The sequence below is a fragment of the Cherax quadricarinatus genome, chromosome 11, assembly GCF_038502225.1.
Source record: "Cherax quadricarinatus isolate ZL_2023a chromosome 11, ASM3850222v1, whole genome shotgun sequence".
NCBI classification, from domain to species: domain Eukaryota; kingdom Metazoa; phylum Arthropoda; class Malacostraca; order Decapoda; family Parastacidae; genus Cherax; species Cherax quadricarinatus.
The window spans coordinates 39362555-39381735 of record NC_091302.1 but is presented as its reverse complement, the minus strand read 5'-3'; the positions used below and the strand labels follow the sequence as shown (position 1 = coordinate 39381735).

Here is a 19181-nt window from a genome sequence, read left to right as displayed (position 1 = left end):
AATTCCTGCTTCAGTAACTGATCTCCCTAAGTGAACTCAGAGGAACACTCCCATTCTTAAAAACTGTATACACAGTTTCCTCTGCCCTCCCTGCTACTCAAGCATTTATGCTGCCTCTTGCTAGGCACATAGCTGCTGCTTAGAGACACTTAAGGGCAATTATTTTTTTTATAATGCTAATGTCTCTTAAAGGCATAGTTAGTTTAATTTTAATGACTAATTCTTCCTTAATCATTTAAAATCTTTTAACTGCTTCTTTTGAGTTTGACATTTGATCAGAAAAAAATATATATATATATACAATCTTTTAAAGTTAGTTCTACTCTACATAAAGTACAACTTTTTTTTCCTTAATTTCTGAAAGACTTATCAACTCCTCTAAAGGATTTCTGATCAGCCTGCAATTATAAAAGAAAAATCACCGAGCTGAGATTGTGAGCATCATTTTACATCCTTTTAAAGGAATTCTGAACTGTCAATGCCTTGCCTGTGTGTGTGGTGCCTGTACAAGACTTGTAAAGAAAATGTAAAGAAAACAGAAAAGTTTAAAAACATGCAGCAAAGGAAATTCTAGAAGTAAGAAATAAGGGCTTTGGTATACAACTGAAAAACATGAAAGTTAAGACACATGTGCAACATCTGGATATCTTTATTGTAGTAGACGTTTCGCCATCCATCTGTATTGATAAAGCCACTGGATGGCGAAACGTCTACTACAATAAAGATATCCAGATGTTGCACATGTGTCTTAACTTTCATATTGTCGGTATTTTATACCTTTCTTTGCACAACTGAAAAACACAAAAGCTGCCTTCATTAGAAGATATAAGACAGATATAATAACCACCTTTAAGTTCATAAGAGGCTATGTTAAAAAAGATGGGGAAATTCTTTTGGAACTAAAAATATAGGATAATTATTGACAACCAGAGTGAGCAGACACATGGGGTGAATCTTAGTCAGTGGTTGTGTGAAACTACTACAAATTTTACAAATATTTAAGAAGAATTAAAAAATTACGAGACAAAACAAGCATAGCTCAACTCCTGTGCCACAAATAGGTAATCAAACATTTCAAGTTATGTTATGCAGGCACTCTGATACATTACATGCCATCACACAGTGACACATGAGATACTTTCAAATGGTGAGCTATACAATAAATTTAAAATAATTAACATTATATAAAAACAAGTATGTTTTGGTTAAAGTAAGTTGGGAAAGTTCTTTTTTTTTTCTGTAGTTAAACCCTGGTATGTTTAGCACTTCCTTTTGATTATAATAATAATAATTCTATAGTTACATTTTTGTAATTCATTTTTAATTTTAGCATTTTTAATATTTCATAGCAAGACTGCACCTATAAATCATATTTTAACTGACTCGTCTACTTCAGAGAGCATCCAAAGTAATTGAAGTGAAAAGCCCAGTAAAATTTTCACTTGTTTGTATCATGCAATTTAATATTTATTTTTCAATAGCATTATTTAATCATTCTGAAATCAAAATGAATATTCACCTCTTCTCTTTTTCTTTCAATTTCCTCATTTTTCCCATCAAGTAGAGATCGCAATTCCTTCACCAAATCTTTCCATTTATATGCTTCAGACTTCTCAGACTTCAGACTGTCCCGCATTCGAGACAACTCACTTGTTAGTTGCTCTAACTGAAATTTGTTGTATCTATTAGTTACCCAGTAATTTACTTCTCTTAATTCTTAAAATTAATGAGGAAGGTTACACATTAGAAAGTACATATTTAGACCCAGGAATACTGTGAAATGTTTCACTAAAATGAAATGTAAAAGTAAAAAAATATATTATTTTATCAAAGTGTATCCAAACTCCTTCAACTCTTGACAGGTTTTCTCATACTAACTTTGGAGGTCAGCTCTTGGTTCTCTTTCCGCAAGCCTGTTACTTCAGGCGAATTTGACATCTTTTTCTGAGAGCTCATGTTAGATCTCTCCGTTTCTAGTTCGGAAACTAACCCCTGAATTCGTTTTTCTGCCTCCTGCAGTGATCTGAAATTAAAAATTTTTGTCATTGGCTACCTAAAAACCTAATGTACACTTCCAACAGCACAGAAAGTTCAAGTCTATAAATCAGTCGTGAATGTGTTTGCAACTAAATTACATTTTTATTTTAATTGTGCAAAGCAACTTGTATAGTGTCTGGCAAGACTACTGTATTTAGTAATTTTTATCCTTCTGCAGATATTGCTTAGATATCAACAAACAATGTACAGTGTAACTAAGCTGAAGTTTTAGGCATAAGTTATTTTATATTGTTACATAGCCTGGCATCTCTTTATTGATTTTTTTTTTTTTGCAATACTGTACCAAAATCTCTCCATTTATAAAAGACAAAAAGAGAAGTATGTACTAATCCTCAGTAATATCTGAACATAAACAAAATTTAGACTTATTAAAATTTAGATATGTCTACCTGTTAAGTCTCTGGACAACATCATCATGATGACTTGCTTGGGCAGCTGAAAGTTCCAGAAATTTCTTTTCCTCTGAATTAACTTTTTCCTCCCATTCTTCCCTCTCTTTCAAATACCTTGTTTATTGAAGCGGTAGGTGATGAAGGTGGATGCAGGAGGAATAATGTTAGTTGTTTATGGCATGCTAACAAAGACATTTATATACTTAATATATGTATATCAGTCTCACTATTTCTGCTTCACTGTTCCCTTCAGAAACTTCTCTCTAAATAAAAATTTTGCAATTAGAAAAAACAAATAGATCAATACAGTTTTCTAAAAAATTACTGATCAGCACACAGTAGCATCTTGGATAATTCTGGTGAAGGCTCAACATAATGCTACTCTCTCAGAGATGTGACATTTAAGAATGGAACATGGAATTGAAGATGCAGAACAAGATATAACAAATACAAGTAGATATTTCTATAGTTATCAGTAGAATAAGCTTAACATTTTGGTTTTTAATTCTTGGTATCTGTTCCATGAAATATACCAAAAATTATTTATATACTAAATTATCATTATGTATATAACTTGAGGAGCAAGAGGTTGGTAACCCCTTCTGTATACATTACTAAATTTATATAGAGAAACTTTTGTTTTTCTGTTTGAGTCACCCTGCTTTGGTGGGATACGGCCAGTGCGTTGAAAGAAAGTATATACAGGAACTTGATAAATTAGACACATGTAGAACACTTGGGTATCGTTAATGAGGAAATGTTTTGCCACACAGTGGCTTCATCAGTCCATACAAAGGAGAATGGTGAAGAACAGAAGTTTGAGGTAATCAGTCCCTGAGCCTTGAGTCAATGTAATCAGTCCATCAATCTTGAAAAGAATACAGCATATGTACAAAGAAGTGGCTTATATACTGTAGGCAGGAGAGGTGCAGCAGTCGTAGGTGGTATCACATTTGACAAATCCAAATGTGGAAGCAGGTCATGCCTGCACCTCTGCTGCCTACAGTATATAAGCCACTTCTTCACACACATATGCTCTATTCTTTTCAAGACTGATGGATTGATTACATCGACTCAAGGCTGAGGGACTGATTACCTGAAACTTCTCCTATTTTCACCATTCTCCTTTGTATGAACTGACGAAGCCACTGTGTGGCGAAACGTTTCCTATCCAAATGTTGCACATTTGTCTAATTTATTAACTTGTCGGTTCTCTGAACCATTTATCTACATACATATATAACTTATCATGCAGCTATAATAAAGTGTACACTCATAACAGATGAAAGATAAATTGCCTTACTTTTTCTCAAGAAGTTCAAAGTGTTGTTTGCAGTCAACAGTGGCAGACTGAGAGGACAGGCAAGCGAGTACGTCATTGTACCTACACAAACATGCACACGTTAACTAGAACACTTTTCAAGCCACAAACAAAATTCAAGGAAGACTTATTACATGAAGTAGAGTTCAGTGGATACTGTCCGGTTTGAAAGACAGAAATTGAAAGAAAGGCAGTGGATTATTAATAAGTATTACTAAAAGAAATACTACATGCTACAGAAATTCAAATCCAAAACTCAAATACAGTAATGCTAAACTCTTAGTGATAGAAATCCAAAACAAAGATCATAAATTAATTACTTTAAATATACACAACCCACCATTTAATAGCACATGGTAGAGAGAATAATGTGACTAGGATAAATAATGGACTACTAAATAAAAGTAAAAATCATAATACCGCAAGCAGAAAAAGTGATCATTTTAACTGGAGACAAGAGATGAAGAAAAATAAAAAAGAACTGTAGTCAGAGTTCAATTACTAAGAAATAAATTTTATGACCTGTGAGACTGCAAAAGAAAACAAATAGTCAACTAAATTCCTCAATCTGATCCAATTTTTTTTTTTTTTACCTATCAGCACAGACAAAAGTTAACTAATAAATTCAACACAAAATACAAATGCCAGTAATATACTAAATTTTCAATAGAGTTATAATGTATCAGTATGCTTGGAAGCTAAACTATGAAGGGAATGAGAGAGAAAATTTTCTGTAATACATAACTTCACATATTTGTCACCACAAGTAATCCTAAATATATCATGTACTTTCAAGATAAACAAAATGTCACTTAATATTTTCAAGAACACACACACAGGAACTTTCCAAGACAAAAGGCAAGGAGGAACAGAGCAAAGCAACCTTGACACTTGCCAAATGGTGCACTTGTGAATGAGGCAACTGGGCTGCAGTGAGGTTGCATTCTTCCCACACCTAATTAGGAACCTCTTAAGGTGGTAAATGCCAGAGAGACAGAGGCTATGCTGAGCCTTATGGTGTCCCCCTAACTGGCAGCAAACATAACAAGCAGGATGAGGAGTTATGACACAGGGTTTGCAAATGTCTTCAGACAACAAAACCTTGTTTTACCACTTCTTCAATAATCCAGTTATAAAATACTTTTAATATTTATGTAATTAAACCAATAATAGGAAAATTATTAAACTCAGCAACTTAAATGTACAAAAATTAGTATATAAAGGACTATAAATTATTAATTGTGAATTTCCTAAATACTATATTATAGTTAATTTAAATTGTAGTAAAACAACATAACATAAAACCAATAATAATTAAGAAGATATGAGTAAAGCAGAAGAGAGTATGAGGGAACAGAACATCAAACAATTGCACAACATCCCAGAGAGCATCACCACACTGAATGAAACAATACAAGAGAGACTGGACCAACTCACTTCTTCCTCATCTCATTGAGTTCGTTGGCACAGGACACCTTCTCAGAGAGGTCGTGTTCTTGCTCCTCTACACGGTCAAGCAGTTCCTTGATCTATATCAGAGACAAGTAGAAAAGTTAGTGGCATACATATAATAGGTCAAATAAATATGTTTATGATGGAATAATTAGAAAAAATATCTAAAATACATGCATATACAAACTATAAGTGGCCATTCAATGTGGGGGGAAGGGGAGTTATGCCTTGAAGTGGTGAAGGGCTCTGGATTAGAGGAATTGGAGCTACCCTCATCTTTAAAACCATACCCCCGGCCGGGATTGAACCCGCGGGTTCAATCCCGGCCGGGGGTATGGTTTATTTGCAATCGTGTCATTACGATTTCTTGAGTCATACCCTCATCTTTACTGGATAAAATCTGACTGCTTCCCATCCCTCAACTCTCTATGACCTGTATATGGAGTATAACAATAGAAATACGAATAAGTGACTATTATAAAGGTACTGAGGGAATGTCGATGATGATACCTTAGAGGAAAGTGCCGATGCTGCCAACAAACTCGTGCTTTTTGTAAAGAAAAGAGAATGAGAGAGAGAGAAAGAAAGAATGGAAATGAATATGGGGTTGGCTGAGAGGGAGGGAGGAATATGTAATGACATACTATTTGTGACTACATAAACTGAGCAATGCTTCTGGTGTTATATTCTTTATTTAGGTTATTTGTAAAATGTCAGTTATGAAAGAAAGCACTTGAAATATTTCCTGTTATCATCCTAAACCACTTATATCACTTAAGATGGTGTCCTTCTCTTCTCCTTGCTGTTAGTTCTAACAAATTTCTCTTGTGAACTCAAAAGTGGTTCTTCTTTCAACAAACCAGCAATATGCCACCAAGGCAAGGTGACCCAAAAAGAAAAACGAAAGTTTCTCTTTTTAAATTTAGTAATATATACAGGAGAAGGGGTTACTAGCTCCTTGTTACCAGCATTTTAGTCAGCTCTTACAACTCAAAAGTGGCTTAATGCTTTCAGTTTCTCTTAGTAATTCATATTTGAATTAATTTCTGTATTCTAATCTGAGTAACATATTTTGCAAATAATTTCTTTACAATTAATCCATTTATTTATTTAATCTTTAAACTGTCCAAACGTAGATCCACATTTGCTCGCATAGTGCTCCGAACGTAGATCTACATTTTTTTACATTCTTTCTTATGGAGAAAATCAAGTTCGGAGTACTACGCGCGCAAACATAGATCCACGTTTGGACAGTTTAAGGGTTAACAGCCATTCTTTTAGTTTCTGTAACTGCCATAATGTCTCGGTTGTTTTTCTTTATTTTCTCTCTTAATCTGCATTATTGCAAATAACATGTATGTTTATTCTCCATGGGGAAGTAGAACAGAATTCTTCCTTCATAAGCCATGCTTGTCGTAAAAGGTGACTAAAATGCCAAGAGCAAGGGGCTAGTAACCCCTTGTCTTGTATACGTTACTAAAGTTATGAAGAGAAACTTTTGTTTTTCTTTTTGGGCCACCCTGCCTCAGTGGGATACGACTAGTTTGTTGAGAGAGAGATGTATGTTTATGTTTTTGAGGCTTTGTAATGAGGTGAGGTGGGGTTGCTAGCTGAGTTAAATTGCAGGGTTGGAATGCATTAGCACAAGTTGGGTAGGGTTTCTGGGACAACAGGGTAAGAAGAAGAATTACTGAGTTGGATTGTTCAGTGATGGGATGGAGGCTGTGGTTGGTGGTAGGATGGAGAGCAGGAGGAGGAGGTTAGTTGATGAATGGGGGTGAGACAGATAAGCAAGTTAGTCATGCTTGTTGTTTCCTATCTTTATTCCTCCTGCTCGTCTCTTCCTTGTAAACTCTGCATCTTTACTCTCATGAACTTTGTTCTCTGGAATTGTGGAGGAGGGTGTATATGGCCCTCATGATACCCTGCCATTTGTCTTCCCTCTCCTCTTCCTGTGTTGCCCGTGACCACCTGCTCCTAACCTTTAGCTTCATTTCTTCTCATCAGTCTGTCTGGTACACACACACTCTCTCTCTCTCTCTCTCTCATTCTCTCTCTCTCATTCTCTGTCTCTCATTCTCTCTCTCTCATTCTCTCTCTCTCATTCTCTCTCTCTCTCTCATTCTCTCTCTCTCTCATTCTCTCTCTCTCATTCTCTCTCTCTCTTCCTTCTTCATTCCAGGTCACTTTCTAAGAGGCATTCTCATGTTGAGCTCATACTTCCAAAACTTCATGGAGGTACTCCTTATATAATAAATCATATCTTATTAATGAGTAAGCATTTCAAGGAGCCAAAAATAGTCCTCTCTCTTGCTTATACTAGGCATGGTATACCCTTGGTCAGCACTGCTAACCTGCTGCTGACTATAGTTTGTGATGATGCATGTTTGTGGTGATGTATTATTTTATCTCTCTCTCCTCTGTTCCAGAGAGAGCATTCTCAGCACTCAGAGGTGTTTCTAGTAGTTTAAGTGTATTATCTGCTTTATGTGGGCAGTAAATGATTTTTGCCTTTTCTACCTTAGATATATCTCCTGTCCTGAGTGGAGCCATCATTACCAAATAGTACTCTCAAGTGAGATAGCACAAGTGATTTAAAGTGTCACCACTGGCATTATTTTTCTCATTTTGAAATTCTCATTATACACTATGTCATCTTTCTAACTTCTGCATCATTTTCTTTATTACCTTTTACATATTCCTTATGTTCTATGAGGTGATCATCCTGTGTTTTGCATACACCATTCCTTTTGAGTTATTTATTCTCTCCAAATTTAAGCAGTTGGAATTTGTCACTGCTGAACATCATGTTATTTTCTATTGCCTGATGGAAGATTTTATTGATATGCACTTGCAATTTTTCTGCATCTACTGAAGTGACTTTTATGCCTCAGTGGGAAACCGCCAACAGGTTAAAAAAAAAAAAATATTGTATCATCCACAAAGGATGATACGAAGCTGTGGTTAGTGTTTGTATCTTTGTGCTACAAGGAAGAGAAGTAGAGGCACCAAGACTGTGCCCTGGGAACTGATCTTTTTACTGTGCAAAAGTTGGATTTTTCCCTTGTTCATTACTTCTTTGTATCCCATTCATCAGAAAATTGGGTTAAGGGTGCTTAGGATTGTTTAATTTATCTCTGTCAATTTTCTGATTACTGAAGTCTGGTCTGGTCTCAGACCAAGCCACGGGGGCGTTGATCCCCGAAACCCTCTCCAGATATGTTGGCTATATCTGGAATTCTCTATGCCTGAGTTCATGCTGTTTATTTTTTGATGAGACTGTCATCAGAGTGCAGGAGGGCCCAGCTTATACAGCACGTTAGGTTCAGAGCTACTGCTGTAAAGCAAAAATCACTGTAAAGGTAATCATAGCTTTTTTTCTACTTTCAACATATAAAAGCCTGATAGCATGTTTACACTATCATGTATTAAGTGAGCAATATAGCTAGGCCTAAAAAATGCATATACTGTACACATACATTACTTACCTTAAAATATTTTTATCCTTAGTTCATAGTGCACAAATAACCCGCACATAGCAAAGGGGAGCTCACGTTGACATTTTGGCCCAACTTGGACCATTTACAAAGTCACACTAACAGAAAGGAGAGGAGGCAGTATATATATAGGCCAGCCGACTGGGACTCGACAAGAGAGGTAGTAGAAAAGGAAGTAGAGAGGTAGTGGTAGAGGTAGTAGTAGTAGTAGTTAGTAATGGAGTCAGTCAAAGGCTAAGAAAGAGAAGCACTACAAGGGAGCTAGGGGTCCATAAAGGGCAGGACCAAAAACACAGATGCTTAGTCTTGACGTTGAGTCCCTCTTCACTAATGCCCCTCTGGAAGATGTCCTCAGTTTTCTCAGAGAGAAGACCAATGATGGGTTACTTCATCTCCCTATACATACTGATGTTTTTCTTTATCTTATTCTCCTTTGTGTGGACTCAAATTCCTTTTTCTTCCAAGGCAAATATTATTCTCAAATCTTTGGTGTTGCCATGGGCTCTCCTGTTCTTGCTAATCCTTATATGGAATACTTCGAGACTGTTCTTCTTTCTACTACTGATGTGCGCCCTTCACTCTGGCTCTCCTCTGTAGATGACATCTTTGCTCTTTGACCTCATGACTAGGCTCTTCCAACCATTTCTCAGTGCCCTTAATAATCTTGCCCCTTCCATTAAGTTTAAAGCTGAATGGGAATCTAATTCTTTGCTTCCTTTCCTTGATGTTCAAGTCCACCGCTCAGATACAGGTTTTGCTTTTTCTGTATACTGCAAGCCTATGCATGGTGGCATGTACATTCACTACTTTTCTCACCATACTCCCTCTGTCAAGAAAAAGGTTCTCACTTCTCTCTTTCTCTGTGCTCTCTGCATTTGTGATCCTCAGTTCCCTGAATCAGAAATTTCCACTCTTCGTAATTCATTTTCTCATCTTGGCTACCCTTCCCATTTCTTAGACTCTGCCTTCTCACATGCTAAACAGACTTTCTTCTCTCCCAGACTCTCTACTCCTGTGAACTCTGCTGTCCTCTGCCTTCCCTATATTTAAAGTGTTTCTAATCTCAACTAATCTCAACTAATTTCCATTCCTTAGATATCAAATTTACTTTTCGCCAGACTAACACTCATCGCACCAATCTAGTTCATACCTTTCCTCCCTCTATAGATGCTCCTGGTGTCTACTCTATTTCCTTTTCCTCTTGTCCTCTTCCGTACTTTGGAGAAACTGGTCATTCTGTTTCTCACAGACTCGGGGAGCACAAAAGTAGTGTTAGGCTTGCCAACACCAACAATGCTCTTATCTGTCGTGTCAGAGATCCAAGTCCTCCTACTGACTGGTCTTCTGCTAAAACTGTCTACCCTACTTCTAACTTTCACAGTCACCGTCTGGTTGAATCCTCCCTTATACACACCTTTCCTTGTATGAATCTTGGTACTGGCTTTGTCTCTGTAGAAGCCTTCCTTTCCCATTACATTGTAAAATGCTCCAAACTTCAGAACACCCGTGCCTTAACCTGATTCTTTTTTCTCCTTCTCCCTCTTACCCTTTCCTCTTTCTCCTTTGGGTTTTCTTTCTTCTGCCTTGTGTGTTTGGTCCTTTATTATTTATTTTATTTTATTTCCCTCCCCTTTGTGTTTTTGTTCCTACCCTTTGTGGGCCCCTAGTACCCTTACAGTGCTCCTCTTTCTTAGTCTTTGACTAACTCCACTACTTCTGCTACCGCTACTGCTGCCACCACCAACCCCCCCCCCCCGCTCCTCCTGCCCCCCACACACCCCTACCACCACTACTACCACCACCACCTCTACTACTTCCACCACCACCTCTACAACTACTACCACCACCACCACCTCTACTACTACTACCACCACCACCACCTCTTCTACTACCACCACCACCTCTACTACTACCACCACCACCACCTCTACCACCACCACCTGCTCTACTACTACTACTACCACCACCACCACCACCATCTCTACTACTACTACTACCACCACCACCACCACCTCTACTGCTACTACCACCACAACCACCTCTATTACTACTACTACTACTACTACCACCACCACCACTACTACCACCACCACCACCACTACTACTACCACCACCACCTCTACTATCACCACCACTACTACTATCACCACCACTACTACTACCACCACCTCTACTACTACCACCACCACCACCACTACTACCACCACCACCACCTCTACTACTGTAAAGTAAAAGGACACAAGTGCAACTAATGTACAGTGGACCCCCGCATAACGATTACCTCCGAATGCGACCAATAATGTAAGTGTATTTATGTAAGTGCGTTTGTACGTGTATGTTTGAGGGTTTGAAATGAACTAATCTACTTCACAATATTCCTTATGGGAACAAATTCAGTCAGTACTGGCACCTGAACATACTTCTGGAGTGAAAAAATATCGTTAACTGGGGGTCCACTGTAGTAATGTAGTAGTAGTAGTAGTAGTAGTAGTGACAATATGGTAGAGCAATTAATTCGTACATGAGTAAAAGGATATAAAAGCTATTATTTGGGTAACATAAAAATAGGTTGGACAAATATAGACTGGATAGAGAAGACCTTTTTTAGTGTTCACTCTCTGTAATGTGCTTTGTGTAGTATAACAGGAGAGACTATGTGATGGCAGGGTTTACTGTTTTCAGGAGGATTCTCACTAAGACTTCAGAGATGGTGAAGCTGCTGCTGTTTTGTTTAATTGTATTCGAAACAGCGATCAGTGCTGATTCGAGGCACTTGCGTCTGCGGAAATTAGTTTCTTTGATCACTAATTGGGCGTCCCTGAATTTCATGAGATGATTGGTGGAATTTCGGTGTTGTACACAGGCGTTGTTCAAGTTATCGTTCCTACATGCGTAAGTGTGTTCATTGAGGCGGGTGTCGAGGTTTCTTGCTGTTTCACCTACATAAATCTTGTCAAAGCCTCCACAGGGTATAGTGTAAACCCCTGCATTGACTGGTTCGTGGTGCTTTGATTTTGTCCTGGTTAGATCCTTTATTGAAGTGCTAGAAGCGATGTACAACGCCTGTGTACAACACTGAAATTCCACCAATCATCTCATGAAATTCAGGGACGCCCAATTAGTGATCAAAGAAACTAATTTCTGCAGACTCAAGTGCCTCGAATCAGCACTGATCGCCGTTTCGAATACAATTAAACAAAACAACAGCAGCTTCACCATCTCTGAAGTCTTAGCGAGAATCCTCCTGAAAACAGTAAACCCTGCCATCACATAGTCTCTCCTGTTATACTACACAAAGCACATTACAGAGAGTGAACACTGAAAAAGGTCTTCTCTATCCAGTCTATATTTGTCCAACCTATTCTTATGTTACCCAAGTAATAGCTTTTATATCCTTTTACTCATGTACGAATTAATTGCTCTACCATATTGTCACTACTACTACTACTACTACCACTAGTGAACATCGAAATGGTACCTCACTAGTATTGCACCTCACTCTGAGCCTTTATATACCCTCTGTGTCCATATACTGCTTGTATCGGCTTGACAAAGCTCCTGAAGAGCGAAACGTTGCCACAATAAAATGTCACATTAGTTGCACTTGTGTCCTTTTACTTTACATATTGTCAGTAATTCTACCAACATTATTACAACCTCTACTACTACCACCACCACCACCTCTACCACTACCACCACCACCTCTACTACTACTACTACTACCACCACCATCTCCACTACTACTACCACCACCATCTCCACTACTACTACCACCACCACCACCATCTCCACTACTACTACCACCACCACCTCTACTACTACTACCACCACCACCTCTACTACTACCACCAATACCTCTACTACTACCACCACCACGTCTACTATTACTACCACCACCACTACCTCTATGACTACTACCACCACCACCTTTACTACTACTATTAACACCACCTCTACCACTACCTCTCTGCTTCCTTTCCTACTTGTCCCTTACCTATCTGCTGGTCTATACATACTGGCTCCTTCTCTTTCTGCTAGTGTGATTTTGTAAATGGTCCAAGTCAGACTGAAATGTCGTGGCAAGCTCCCCTCTCCTCCTATGTGCAGGTAATCTGTTTTGTTCCAGTCACAGTATTGTGTCTTTTTGTTATTTAAATATGTTTATTGTAGGAAGTCTGAATAAATGAAGAACAAGTAAGTATAACTGAAAACTGCTGTATTAGTGAAACGCTGTAAAGTGAGGCCTGCCTGTATATGATATTTAAGATTATTTTTCTAATTAATTCCTTTTTTTTTTATTATATGATGGGGTACACGTCTGGTGTAAATTGTGGGACCCATAGCCTCAGAGAAGTGGATAAAAAGACTTCAAGGAAGAATATTTGGATTTCTTCCTGAAGCCGTTTAAATATTCCACTTCCCCTACCACCCCATCTTTTCATTCTTTTTTACCAATAGGTATATTTTATTACATAATATGGTACAAAAGGTTTAAGAGATACATTGTTGATATAAAGGTGGCATATACGGTACATGTTGTTACGTGTGTATCACCGACTATAAGGCGAAAATCTCATCCAGCTCCTCAGAGCTGGGGCGCGTGCCAAAAACACAACAGGCATTGCCCCTTTGAACATACGCACTGAGCCGCTGGAACAGAAAACTAGCTGCCCTGGGATCCCTAATTACCCTGATGAGTCTTTTTCCCAGCTTCTTAAGGAATTTAGATGCATTCTTTCCCCATGAGCCAAGGGTCTCTGAGCCTATGGGAACAAACATATAGTGATGGTCAAGTTCTCCATATTTCCTAGACTTTTGGGACTCCCTGAAGCTGGCAGCTGCCCCTCCTTCCTCCCTGGTGTATTGGAGATAGGTATCAGCCAAGGTAGATACACATGTATAGTCCCACACCACCTGCTTCCCGTCTGTCCAGGCTTGAAGAGTGATACCATCTGGACGCTTCTGGCTGCCATCAGATCTGCATAGCTGGGGTGGCTCCCTTACTGCTGGGCATCTGGCTGTTGTGAGGCTCCTCTTGATAATGTTATTAACCTCCTCATGTCTTGCAATCTTTCCCTCGGATTTATGACACACAAGACCATGGTACCCAAATCAATCTGCTGCTTCACTGCCACAAATACACCTATGTTCGGCGAGAATAGGGGTGGCAACACCAATGCGGATGGTCTGTGGGTCGAGGCGTGTGCCAAGGCTGGAGTTGGGAACAGCCAACAGAAAGTCCCCTGCATGAGGGGCTCTCACTTCCAGGAGGCGGGCTCTATCCTTCCCTGACACACTGAAGTATTGTTGAGGCTATATTTTCCACTACTGGACCATCCCAGTGCGATTGTTTGTAGTTGTTGGGGAAGCAGGTCTGGTTTCAGAGCCCGTTAGATTATCCCAGATCATGGCTCCGCCAATGAACTTTTGGTCCTGGACTCCAATCTTGTCCCTAAGATGTTCAGGGAGAATAGCTGCTACAAGCCCTCTGGATGCAATACATGAGGACAGAAAAGCAGGTAGTGCAATCTGTGAAGACTTGCAGACACCAATGCCTCCTAGTCTGACTGGCAGTGTAGCTTGGTTCCACTGCCCGTGTTCTAGAGTAAGGTTAAGTACTTTCGTAAAAATCTGCCTCAGGATACTGTCATATTCGTGCAGTATAGGGTTATCATATGAAGGTGCACATCTTAGGAAATATGTCAACCTGGGCAGACCCCAAGCACTTTGTGAGAAGGTACAAGGCATCGTGGGTGTCCAGATTGCCTATTCATTGTTCCATTCTCCTTAACTCTTCCCATTTCTTCCTGAGAATTGTGGCAATGGCATTGCTTTCCAGAGGTGCTCCTAGCAAGACACTATTCATGGGGGCAATGACTGCTGCTCCTGGTAGTTTTGATCTCACTGCATTTATTCATTCTAGGAATTCTCATTACATTTTGTGATCTGCACTGACCATATAAGAGCAAATTTATATCACACAGGGAATTTCTGTAGAAATGGCGAGTTGAATATAAGCGAATACCCACATAGCAAACCCGCACATAGTGAGGGATTATAGTGCAGTCATCACTATAAGCTCTGCATTTGTGGATTTTGATTATCAAATGAATTTACTGAAGGATAACCAAGAAATAGATTAGATTATCCAACTTTTTTTTGGCTCGATGGCTTCCCATTGTCCAAGTCTCTCTTATTCTGGCAATTATTTCTTATTAATAGTACTATTAACCAGATCAGATTGATATTAGAGCATTAGGATCTCAAACACAAAATGAACCCAACTCTGGAGCAAAATTTGTTAGGCAGTCTTAATTTTGTATTATTTGTGGTTCCTAGGTTCATGGGGGACCTTACCCCATTCCCTCCACAAATATATAGGGCTAACTGTACATTCATTTACCACACAAATTATAAAAATATGCTACAAATATTGTAACTGCTTACAGTTTGGTTCAAGCTTCCAGTATTATAAGTTTACTATAAGAGTGGGAAATGACCAATGTGTTAAAAAAAAAAAAAAAAAAAGTAAACAAAATCTTAAGAAAGCCAATCACTTCTTGAGATCCCTGCAATGTCACTAAAGTTAAAAAACCTAAAGTCACACAGTCATAGCTCATGTTTTCAATCTTCTTCAATTTCAATTTAAGTTTTAATTTCTATTAGGGTGTGCAGGAATTCATTTCCATTGGTGGTCTCCTGTTTGCAGCAGGCAGACAGGAGACCCATCACCACACACTGAGCAACTCCTTTCTTTTAACAGTGCTGGAAGGTGAACAGAAGTAAGCAAGCAGCCTCCCATGTAGGTCAGTGTATATCATTGCTCACTTTTCCATTTCATCACCCTATCTCATCTCTGGATATTTATCATAACATCCAAAAGAAGTACTAGGTAGTAGGTTGGTAGACAGCAACCGCCCAGGGAGGTACTACCGTCCTGCCAAGTGAGTGTAAAACGAAAGCCTATAATTGTTTTACATGATGGTAGGATTGCTGGTGTCCTTTCTTCTGTCTCATGAACATGCAAGATTTCAGGTATGTCTTGCTACTTCTATTTACACTTAGGTCACACTACACTTACATGTACAAGCACATATATACACACCCCTCTGGGTTTTCTTCTATTTTCTTTCTAGTTCTTATTCTTGTTCATTTCCTCTTATCTCCATGGGGAAGTGGAACAGAATTCTTCCTCCGTAAGCCATGCGTGTTGTAAGAGGCGACTAAAATGCCGGGAGCAAGGGGCTAGTAACCTCTTCTCCTGTATACATTACTAAATGTAAAAGGAGAAACTTTCGTTTTTCCTTTTGGGCTACCCCGCCTCAGTGGGATACGGCCGGTGTGATGAAAGAAAGAAAGATCCAAAAGAAGTGCAGGTGATGCTGGTGAAGCAAGGAAGATAAATTATGTAAAACTATGCCAATTCCGAAAAAAAATTAAAGAGGCAATTGAGATACTGAAGGGTGATGAATGCATCGTGGAGATGGCATAAGTATTTGGTGTTTGAGAATCAGTGATTTGTGCAATTCGAGACAAAGACACAAGCTTGTGCAATGAGTAATCCTCAATGTGACACAGCAAAAAGAGTGAGGAATAGGTCATTACAGCTAAATAAAACTCGGTTTACTAAATCTGTAGAGTGAAAAAGCAAAGAAAGGTATTCCACTTGATGGCCTTATTGTTAAGAAAAAAAAGCTTTATGTGTGTGAGGAGAATGGACAGCCCAAAAATGAATGGAGATTTACTTCTGGATAGTTTACCCAGTTTAGAATGTATGGTGGGTTGTATAAAGAACTACAGGGTAAAACAAACCAGTGGAGTATGACAGAATACCTGTTCACTCCACTGCAACAATCAACTGAGGCAGCTGTATCAATATCCAAGTTCCCCAACCTTCAACATAACATCAACCACAATCATCAATCTCAGCTCAGTAGGGCCACAACCACCCTTTCCACTCACTTCGGGATGTTAAGCATCACAACTGACTTGAAAGGTAAGTAACAAATGCTGTACGGTATTAATGTAACCATTTTTTAGCTACATGTACTCTTTCTTTTTATAGTTTGAACCTTACTGAGTTTAGGTATTTCATAGAGCATCCTCATCAACAGAATTATATAGAAAGTATTATTTTTTCAAAAAATTATGATAGTAAAAAAATTGGCTCCATACGTCACAGAAATCATTGGTAGCACAGTTTTCAGGAATGTAACCTGTTAATCACAATTTTTTTTTTTTTTTTTTTCAACAAGTTGGTCGTCTCCCACCGAGGCAGGGTGACCCAAAAAAGAAAGAAAATCCCCAAAAAGAAAATACTTTCATCATCATTCAACACTTTCACCACACTCACACATTATCACTGCTTTGGCAGAGGTGCTCAGGATACAACAGTTTAGAAGCATATACGTATAAAGATACACAACATATCCCTCCAAACTGCCAATATCCCAAACCCCTCCTTTAAAGTGCAGGCATTGTACTTCCCATTTCCAGGACTCAAGTCCGACTATAAGAAAATAACCGGTTTCCCTGAATCCCTTCACTAAATATTACCCTGCTCACACTCCAACAGATCGTCAGGTCCCAAGTATCATTCGTCTCCATTCACTCCTATCTAACACGCTCATGCACGCTTGCTGGAAGTCCAAGCCCCTCGCCCACAAAACCTCCTTTACCCCCTCTTTCCAACCCTTTCGAGGACGACCCCTACCCCTCTTTCCTTCCCCTATAGATTTATATGCTTTCCATGTCATTCTACTTTGATCCATTCTCTCTAAATGACCAAACCACCTCAACAACCCCTCTTCTGCCCTCTGACTAATGCTTTTATTAACTCCACACCTTCTCCTAATTTCCACACTCCGAATTTTCTGCATAATATTTACACCACACATTGCCCTTAGACAGGACATCTCCACTGCCTCCAACCGTCTCCTCGCTGCTGCATTTACCACCCAAGCTTCACATCCATATAAGAGTGTTGGTACTACTATACTTTCATACATTCCCTTCTTTGCCTCCATAGATAACGTTTTTTGACTCCACATATACCTCAACGCACCACTCACCTTTTTTCCCTCATCAATTCTATGATTAACCTCATCCTTCATAAATCCATCCGCCGACACGTCAACTCCCAAGTATCTGAAAACATTCACTTCTTCCATACTCCTCCTCCCCAATTTGATATCCAATTTTTCTTTATCTAAATCATTTGATACCCTCATCACCTTACTCTTTTCTATGTTCACTTTCAACTTTCTACCTTTACACACATCCTCAAACTCATCCACTAACCTTTGCAATTTTTCTTTAGAATCTCCCATAAGCACAGTATCATCAGCAAAAAGTAACTGTGTCAATTCCCATTTTGAATTTGATTCCCCATAATTTAATCCCACCCCTCTCCCGAACACCCTAGCATTTACTTCTTTTACAACCCCATCTATAAATATATTAGACAACCATGGTGACAAATGTCCACTGTATTTACCTGCATCTCAAGACTGGTTACACGATGCCTCAAGTTGTCAGTGTCCGAAGTTATCTCCTCCTTGTCATGTCTCAGCTTGTCAACCTCTCTCTCTGACCTGTCTAGATCACCCTCACACACTTCCAGGTTTTTCTGTAATCTTGTTAGTTCAGCCAAGAGGGAAGCTATGGTCTCACGAGCCTCTGTCAGATCAAGCTCAAGCTTTTCTCTTGACCTACTAGAAGAGGACTGCAAGGAAAAAGATGTCAATACTACTACAATGCTTAGTACTTTAAATTTCGAAGTAAATAGGATTTTCTGAAAATATTTAAGATGGGAATCCAAAGACACAAACAGAGTAAACTTTTCATTACATTTTGCCCATCATGAGGATTTGTCAAATAAAATATATGCACCTGACAAAGCCTCACAGAAAGAGAAACTTTCAATAAAATCTTACTTTGAATGTCTTAATTCACCATTTATCTGTTTTTGTCATTACTACCAATGTTTTAAAATGCCTACATCCTTTTTGTGACAGTTTAAAAGCATTTACAAAAACTTTTTCTTCAACTATCCCTGAAGTCACATTTTATTACTATACAGTGTAATATATCATTAAATCCCTTTACATTTTCTAATGAACAAGTCACCTTTCTTAATGAAACTAGGAGTAAATTACTAATATATGTATTTGTTAAGGTTATAGTTAGTATGATTGTTTCTGGCTCTCACCAAATAATGGTAGTTTTGATTTTTAATAGCATATTTCTTTTATAAACATATCCAGAGAGAGGGGGTAAAGGAGGTTTTGTGGGCAAGGGGCTTGGACTTCCAGCAAGCATGCGTGAGCGTGTTAGATAGGAGTGAATGGAGACGAATGGTACTTGGGACCTGACGATCTGTTGGAGTGTGAGCAGGGTAATATTTAGTGAAGGGATTCAGGGAAACCGGTTGTTTTCATATAGTCGGACTTGAGTCCTGGA

The 19181-nt window shown here is 38.7% G+C and overlaps 1 protein-coding gene across 22 annotated transcripts in view; it reads right to left on the bottom strand.

The window, feature by feature from the left end:
• Positions 1–19181, bottom strand: part of osp (myosin phosphatase Rho interacting protein outspread) — a 595661-nt gene that overhangs the window by 88161 nt on the left and 488319 nt on the right. For 19 of the 22 annotated variants that reach the window (XM_070084011.1, XM_070084013.1, XM_070084000.1 and 16 more), the window contains 6 exons: positions 18217–18444; positions 5209–5300; positions 3754–3834; positions 2448–2564; positions 1879–2023; positions 1520–1666 (listed from right to left, as the gene is read on the bottom strand). In XM_070084011.1, coding sequence (XP_069940112.1) covers positions 1520–1666; positions 1879–2023; positions 2448–2564; positions 3754–3834; positions 5209–5300; positions 18217–18444 — 810 coding nt within the window. The remainder of the gene's footprint in view (positions 1–1519; positions 1667–1878; positions 2024–2447; positions 2565–3753; positions 3835–5208; positions 5301–18216; positions 18445–19181) is intronic. The other 3 variants (XM_070084010.1, XM_070084019.1, XM_070084004.1) reach the window with 2 other exon arrangements.